General features: G+C 33.6%; 1 protein-coding gene across 1 annotated transcript; it reads left to right on the top strand.

The window, feature by feature from the left end:
• Positions 1 to 2588: 2588 nt before the first annotated feature.
• LOC121418384 (adipocyte plasma membrane-associated protein-like) lies at positions 2589 to 8962 on the top strand. The gene is made up of 9 exons (XM_041612223.1): positions 2589 to 2724; positions 3486 to 3578; positions 4028 to 4143; positions 4336 to 4431; positions 5809 to 5916; positions 6329 to 6500; positions 7167 to 7301; positions 7944 to 8127; positions 8563 to 8962. Coding segments are annotated over exons 1-9 (1113 nt in total). The 5' UTR covers positions 2589 to 2722; the 3' UTR covers positions 8770 to 8962.

The following is an 8962-nucleotide window of genomic DNA, read 5'->3' as shown; positions in this document are numbered from 1 at the left end:
AGGCTACTAGCTAGGCATGTAGGATCGAAGCAAATTCTCAATGGTGCAAACAATCTCACATGATAAACAGTTTTTCCACCAAAATAAGAAATTCTTATAATTATACTATGGATTCTCAGATTAATGATTTGGAGATGTAATCGGAGGAACAAGTTATTGACTTTTCATAGATCTAGTTGTTTCAGCTTTCGTTTTGGGTCTTGGTGTGTACGATGCCGCGATGTTTCACCTAATTTTTAAGTTTGACAATATGTTTCACTTTGAAATTTTATTAATTTCTAAAACATTTTATTTTTTAAGTTTTAAAAATACATTAAAAAACACCAAATAAAATTATGATTTTTATTAGATGTTTGGATTTTTTGTTTACTTGAAGTTTGAACTTTTCCCTTTTTCTTTCTTTTATATATACCCTATCTTTTCTGCTTGCCCTTTTTGTTGCATCTATCTTTATTTCCTATCTTTTTTCCTAGACATTTTCTTTTCTCTCTCTCTGTTCATTTTTCTTTCTTTCCTTCTTTCTCTTACTTTCCTTCTTTATCAAATATCCTTTTTTATTTCCTACATTCTTTCTTTCCTTATAATTACCGTGGCTTCCTTCTCTCTTCGTCTCCTGTTTCTTTTCGTTCTTTCTCTCCTCCCATTATTTTCTCTTTTTTTGCGTTCTCTCCTCCCTTCATTCTTCCCTTCCGCTCTTTCTTCCTTTCTTTCTTTCCCTACCTACCTTCCTTCCTTCCTCCAGTTTTCTTCTTTCTTTCTTTCAAAGAATGAAGGAAACATGTTTATTTCCTTCATTATTTCTTTCCTCCTTTTTCTTACCTTTTCCCCCTTTAAATCTCTCCTTTATTTTGTCTTTCAGACATTTATTCATCTTCGCTTCCTTTCTTTCTTTTTCTTTCTTTCTTTTTTTTGTCTTTCTTTTTTTTTTTTCTTTCTTTCTATATTAATTTCAAAGAACCTTACATTTTTATCTCTTTTGTTATTTCTTTCATCCTTCTTTTATTCTAACTTTCTGTTATATTTTCTTTTTCTCTTTATTTTCTTACCTTCTCAATCATCTCTTTTCTTTCTCCTTTATTCTTTCGTTCACCTTCTCTTCCAATTATTTATATTTTTTTTTCACAAGTCTATTACTTTGTGTGGGCTTCTTTGTTGATCTTAATTTGTCAAATGTCCCGTATTTCATTTTGTGAAATCTGGTCACCCTGGAATCAAGGTTGTGAAATTATTAGCGCCACCAACGGGCTTCCTTGTATTTCTGTAGAAGAGACAAGCAAAGTCCCTTTCGAGGCCGAGGTAATTTTTAATTTATATTTATTTTTAATTTATATTTAGGCCTATATTTGTTTAATCTATTGCTACTTACCGGCAAGAGCCCCGGTGCGTAGCGAGAAGGAGTTTCGGCAAATATTATTACTGCAGCAATGAAGCGATGTTTGCCGACTACTTCGAAATCCATTCCAGGGTCTAACATGGTCTATTGTACAAGGTATATATACTAACCTCGTACAATGTGTGAGTGACCTCAGTGTGCAGTGTGAGACAAAATTTTGGGTGAAAAAAAATCATGCTTTTGTTTCTTTTGCAAAGCAGGTCTCCAATATGGGAGATTGTCTCCCATATTGGCCGTGCGCCTCTACTGATGAGTGTCGCAACGCCGCTCATCCGAGCTCCACCCCCCCCCCCCCCTCCACACACCAACACACTACTGCCGTGTACTACGCCGAAGCTCCGGGATAGCGATGTCTCAGCATCACGATGATGCCTCCACGATAACCCAGGGCAAAATTTAAATGCAAGTTTAACTCGTAGAAAACGATTAAGATATAACATTTATTATCAATATCATTCTTTCTAAAATAATTTATTTCATTACTTTATCAAATGATGTAATAATTGAATAAATACGATAATTAGAAAGTACTTACATCTCAGATTCAGATTTTACGTAAATGTTGTTAACCACTACGTCAAAATTCTCTCGCAGACGACGTGTCACTTAATTGTGTAAAAAATTAAGCTAAGCTGCATATCAGGCTCGTTCACGAACCATAGAGCTATGTTAGCTCCATGCACGAACTATTTGTCATTCCCGTATTTATTTTTATTTACGATAACAATTTGTTATTGCTTTTACGAAACCCCGGTATACTATGAAACGGATATTTGCAACATATAAAGTTGCAATTTCAATAACAAGATTTGCCATTGGTATGGGAGTTGTTACAGTTTCAAGTCAAAAGTTATATGAAACGGGCCTTCTATATTTTCTCTGAGGGACAGATAAATAAGGGGAGGGGCATGGGCAGATTCAGGAATAATTATGGGGGGGGGAGACTTTTCCAGCCCCCATAACAGAGAATATTTAAAGTAAAAAATTTTGTGAAGCATTAAGAATAAGAAAAAGGGGGATGGGGGAATAACGTCAAGCTATTTGACAAGTTTTTCAGTATACGTATAGAGCAATATATATTTTGATTGCATATCGTATAAAAACTATACATATGACATGAATATGAACAAAAAGTATAGTAAGAGGGAAAATGACAACAAATTATTTTGGCTTTAGTATGGCAGGAGACTTATGTCTAATTAAAATGCTGGATGTATGAAACTGTACCAGTATATTTCGTAGACTTAAAATAGTTGCAGTGTGCTGGTAGTCTCACTATGTCGTGTAGATCTGTTCTCATTTCAATTTTCTCAACAACGGACTGTCAGTATGTAAGTGGTTAATATGTATTTCCTCTCTTTATTTTTCTATTATTCAGTATTTTCCTTTTTAATAATGATCGAAGGTATGTTTCGAGGGCTTGGAACAAAAAGCCATACATAAAGGGAATGTTTAACTTTGTGCATATGCATGACCGTAACTGATGATTTTGAAAAGTTCTAAAGTCATGTAAGAGTGCTTGTATTCGTTCTCAAAAACGCTGAAACACTTTGCAAGGATTATCTTACACACAAATAGCATTAGCTTGATTTAGATAGGCCGCATCTTGGATCCATTCAGCTTAATTATGCCCAGTTTTCTCAAGCAGTCTGTTTACTTCTATGCACAGATTATTATTAGATAGTAGACTTTGTGTTACATACAAATTGTCATGTGGTCATTGAAAGTAAACCATCATTCATTTTCAACCTTAAGTTGTTTTAAATAGAGAAGTTTTAAAATAGTTCCTGTAGATGCTGAAATCCCTTTAAAGGAAAAGTTCACTTCAACAAACAGTTTATTGTAAAAGATAGCAGGAAAAATAATGACGAACCTTCGGAATTACGAATGTCACCCCATAAAATTGTCTGCATGCACCGATAATTCAAGCAAGTCCCATTTATAAGATGGCACTTTTTCTTGTTTATTTCTGGTACATGTAGGTTTTGATGACACTACCCTCACATGATAATAAATTACTTTTCATTTTCATCTACTTTTATTTGTAATTTTTAATATCTATTCAATTTTTTTACTCTTATTTTCCTTTAAGGTATCCCATAAGTGTTATAATTGCATTCATCATGGCACTTATTGGTGTTTTAGTCTATCTTCTTCCAGCTCTGTTTGAACCACTGCAATTTCAGTAAGTTATTTGTGTTTCATAATTCATTTGATTCTAAATTGAAACAAAAATATGGGACTTACCTACTTATTTGGAAATATAAAAATATGATTTCATATATATATATATATATATATATATATATACACATATATATGGCCCACCTTACTTTGCCCATGAATAGTAAATAGTATCATATAAACTCGATCATGATAAAAATTAATGAATCAATCTTGTTTTTTTCCCTCTGCATAGCATGAAAATTCTTGGTAGGAACACTTTTATATACACAATTAAACTGTTTGCTTGTTACAGCACCCGATATTTCATGAGTGTATCTGCAACTTTGCAACCATGTGAAAAAGTAATTGTAATATGCACTAAATCAGATCCAAATATTAGAAAACATGTTTAACTGCTTATCATTTAGCAATACAGATTCAATTTCATTTTATCAACTTCTTTTTCAGATTGAAAAGTCCTCCTTACCTTGGAGATACTCTGCCTGTTAGTAACCATCTTGAAAATTCGGATAAATTTCTTGAGAATCTGCTTCTGGGTCCGGAGTCCCTGGCTTTCAAAGATGGTATGTTATAAACTTTAGCAGTTTGATATTTGGTAAATTAAAAAAAATACCCTTTTTTTAGCTCATTGCTAGGTTTGATGGAAGGGGCATTGGGCGATTCCATTATCCAATTGTTAAAATAAAACAAGAAATCTTTAGTGTTGATATTTTCAAATCGTGCAAGACTACATTGTTTTGTTTTTGTACAAAAAGGTATAATCTACAGTGGTACCGCCGATGGAAAGATCATAAAAATCAGCCCAAATATGGAGTTAACCACCCTGATATCACTTGGCCCTTTAGGTTGTGGTAAGAATACTTCACTTTATTCTTATATTAATGATGATAAGAGAAAACAGTATTTTATTGTACAAACTCAAGATAATAATCTACACTCTAAAAACAAATCAGTCAAAAATGACTAGTGTTAATAGGGTCAGCTGGGTGCAACTGTTTATTCTAGTCATATTTGACTATTTTCTAGTCATATTTTACTAGAACAGAGTTATTTCTGACTAGAATATATGTCAGAAATGTGAATATCAGTGATTGCCATATCAGTTGCTCCCAGCTGACTACTGGTCTAGTCAATTTGACTGATTTGTTTTAAGAGTGTATATATCTATTCATATATTGGTTCTTTCATTCATTGATTATTTACTAATGTATAAACATATCACAAATTTCTGTTTCTGTTTGTGGTATAACTCACGTAGGAAGTCGGCAGGACAGCATTTTGCTGATAATTAAATGCCAAGCTGGTATAACCAATTACCTAGGAAACATATTCATCTACTGCAAAAAAAAAATGTGGCCGAACATAATGACCATGCAGGTTTTATTTTGTTTCGTTGTTATTCAAACAATCTGTCATATATTCAAAGCAGTCATTTAAACAATACTTGTGTATTGCACAATACAATATTTATATGCACCTTGATCATAATCAAAAGCATAGGGGTGACACTAGAAGTAACTGAGTAGAGAATGAAGGGTTAAAGGTCAAGTCCACCTCAGAAAAATGTTGATTGTAATCAATAGAGAAAAATCAGACAAGCACAATGCTGAAAATTTCATCAAAATCGGATGTAAAATAAGAAAGTTATGATATTTCAAAGTTTCGCATATTTTTAACAAAATAATTATAATTATACACGAGTCAGTTACATCCAAATAAGAGAGTCGATGATGTTACTCACTTTTTCTTTTGTTTTTTTATTGTTTGAATTATACAATATTTCAATTTTTACGAATTTGACAATTAGGACTTCCTTGCCTGAACCACAAAATGTTAAAATAATGGAATTCCGCGTGTTCAGGGAGGAATGAAACTTCATTGCAAATGACAATGACGAGAAAATCAAAATATTTCATATAATAAAATATAAAAGAAATAGTGATGTCATAAGTTGCATACCGACCGAAATGTGCATATAACTGTTTGGTGAAATGAAGCTAAACTTTAAAATGTCATAACTTTCTTATTCTACATCCGATTTTGATGAAATTTTCAGCGTTATGCTTGTTGGATTTTTCTCCATTTATTCAAGTCAAGTTTTTGTTGGGGTGGACTTGTCCTTTAAAAAAGAATATGGGAGATAATGTGCCCCTTATGAATCATGTAGATTGCATGGATTGATATTCACAATAATGATATGTTTTTTTTTATTTTTTTATTTCCTTTAGTAAATGAAACTGAATGTGGTCGACCGCTTGGTCTACGGTTCACTCAGGATGGATTGTTGTATGTTATTGATGCATATCTAGGCATATTTCAAATTAATACATCAACAGGTATGTACGCATCTTTGTCGCATTGCCAATGGGAGGATCTCCATAGCATATGATCACAATATTCAAATGCTCATCTTTCTTATCTGTTTCTTTGATTATTCTGTTTTCACACAAGCTATCTTGTTCCAAGGGTTTCATTCTCCTTTAAATTACGATGCTTTGATAATGAAAATACATCCTTCCACCACTTTTTTCCCCCTTTTTTTCCTTTCGGTATAAATTTTCACAAAATTGAGATGCAATATATTACTGTTATTATTATAGGTTCGAGGTTTTACACCAGTTTGTACACTGATTATGTGATGTTTTTGGTTTTGAATAAATAAACTTGAACTTGAACCACACCATCACCACCACTACAGGTTTGATCTCAGTATGAAATGACTTAAACCATCTCATCCAATCTTTTCAGGGGAGAGTACTAATTTAGTAGCAAGAGATACAATAGTGGATGGTAAGCCTATTAGATTTTTCAATGACCTGACAGTTGGCTCTGATGGCATCATCTATTTCACGCATAGTAGCACAAGATGGCATAGATTTCAACATCTCTCTCTTGCGATGGAAGGAAATAATGATTCAAGGTTATTATTCTTGTCATTCCTTTTTTCTAAGTCATTGTGTTGCTGTTATAATGAAAAGCAATGTTTTTTTAATACAAAAAACATCCTAAGATTTTCCCCTTTCCCAGCTTTTTACCTCTCTCTCTTTCTATCCCCATCTTATTTTAATAATTCCCATTATATGTAGAAAATGATACTTGTAGAAATATAAAAAAATTGGAAAAAATATTTTTTCCATATGATTTGATGTCCAGGTGGGAGAATGGATTCTTGGTGTAGCTAGATACATGTACTATATAAAGAATAAGTACATATTGAATGTATGTGGTGTATCATAACAAATAGGCCCGTATTCTGAAGTCGGTTTAACTTCAATAGACCATGGTCTAACTCTCTGCTAAAATTATGGAAAGCCAAAAATGTCAAAATTGTTACTTACATGGTTCTTACAATATGATTATTTTGCTCTTTCCTATCTCGTCATGGTGTAGAAAGCAATCTTATTGATTCTTCCGAAACAGTTAAGAATGATTTGAGAGATAAATAAACTGATGCATTGAAATAATACTATTATAGATTTATGACACTATTGGATATCCATACTTAATTAAACCACAACTTTAAACCCGACTTCAGAACATGGACCATTGTGTTTGTACTGTTTCCATACTCTTTGACGTATTTCAGACTTCTTCGGTACAACCCGTCATCAGGGGAAGTTTCTGTTCTCATTGATGGTTTAGCATTGGCTAATGGAGTACAACTATCAAAAGATGAAAGTTTCTTATTGGTGGCTGAAGGAGGAAGAATGAGAATTCATCAGTAAGTTGTCATAATAAGGGTAATATAAATATCGGTGACAGAAGCGGAGGTGGGGGGGGGGGGCAGACAGAAAGAAGAGAGAGAGGAGGCAGAAAGGGGGAATGGAGGAGAGGAAGAATTTAAAGACTGCATCATGTACTTTTTAAACTGTAACTCAAACTACTTCATGCAGCATATAATTACTTGTATACTTATACTTGGTGGTTATTTTTTTACCTGATTGCTAAGAAAGCATGAATGCTTGTATTAAGCAAGCAACCAGAGGACCGATGGCTTAAGGTCCTCTCCAAGGGACCTGATACTGAGGATTAATGCCTTACCAAAGGGCACTAAGACACCAAGTGGGAATCGAACCCAGGTCACCAGAATACGAATCCCCCACTCTACCGACTGAGTTATCGCTCCATGTTTGTGACCTATGCATTTGTTGAAAAGAAATGAACTCATCCAGGCATTTATCCTTATTACCAGGTCCCTCGGAGATCCCCTGGTTTGCTTGCTCTTTATTGACTTGTATGGTTAGCTTACTTTATCAGATGATGTATTCAATATTCTTATCAGAGTAAGGTTTGGATAAGATTCTCTTACATTGTAGTTCAAGGCTAGATAATATAAATTAATTGAATTTATTTCAATTTACAGGTACTTCCTAACTGGTCCTCGCCAGGGAGAAAGAGAACTATTTGCTGATAATCTACCTGGCTTTGCAGATAATATTCGTCCAAGCTCGGGTGGGGGGTTTTGGGTAGCCTTTCCTACCATAAGACGACAATGTCTCTACGATGTCTTTGCTCCTAGACCATGGCTTAGAAAGCTTCTTATTAAGGTAATACTGGTGTCATAGCAGGCATTGATGTTTATTAAAATGCATCAAAATATTTGGAATAATAAAGAAACATGTCTATTTTCAAAGTTTCTCATGAAGATTAGTATATAGAGAAATAGTGTAAGCTGTAGATAGAGCGATTGTTGAAATGATTCTCAAACTTACTTTCCTGGCCATAAATGATGATTATATAGTCATTCTTTTTGAAAGTCTGACCATCATTCATCCTATTTCTAGTTTACTTCATGACCTACATAAGCCTAGATAATAAGTGCATGAGAAACAATTATGAACGAAATAGAAAACAGATAGATCCCTTCAGGAAGCTCCCACATATATGGGGAGTTGGACATATATATACTTTATTAAATTGAAAAAAAAATTGATTACTTCCATTGATATTAATAATTTCTACTATCTCTCCGTTTATCCTAGTTTTTGAGCCCCGATTTCATTATTCGTTCTACCACCAAGCCTTATGGTCTGATCATGGAGTTTGCCGAAGATGGTCACATAATACAAAGGTTAGATGATCCTACCGGTGCCGTAGTACCTTACATCAGTGAAGTCCTTGATACCGGAAATGCCTTATACCTAGGATCATATACTTCTCCCTTCTTGGCTAAGATACATTTACCATGATTTTTTTTTCTTCCTTTAGTTAGCTCATTGTACCAGTATTTCATGAAAGCTTTAGAGCATCAATTACTACACTATAAGTACCTTACATAAGTGAGGTCCTTGATACCGGAAATGTCTTATACCTAGGATCTTATACTTCTTGATACCTTGATACACATACTTCTTGATTCATATACTTCTTGATACCTTGATA

The sequence above is a fragment of the Lytechinus variegatus genome, chromosome 7 (genome assembly GCF_018143015.1).
Source record: "Lytechinus variegatus isolate NC3 chromosome 7, Lvar_3.0, whole genome shotgun sequence".
NCBI classification, from domain to species: domain Eukaryota; kingdom Metazoa; phylum Echinodermata; class Echinoidea; order Temnopleuroida; family Toxopneustidae; genus Lytechinus; species Lytechinus variegatus.
Note: the sequence above shows the minus strand (reverse complement) of the source record. Positions and strands in the feature narration are given on the sequence as shown.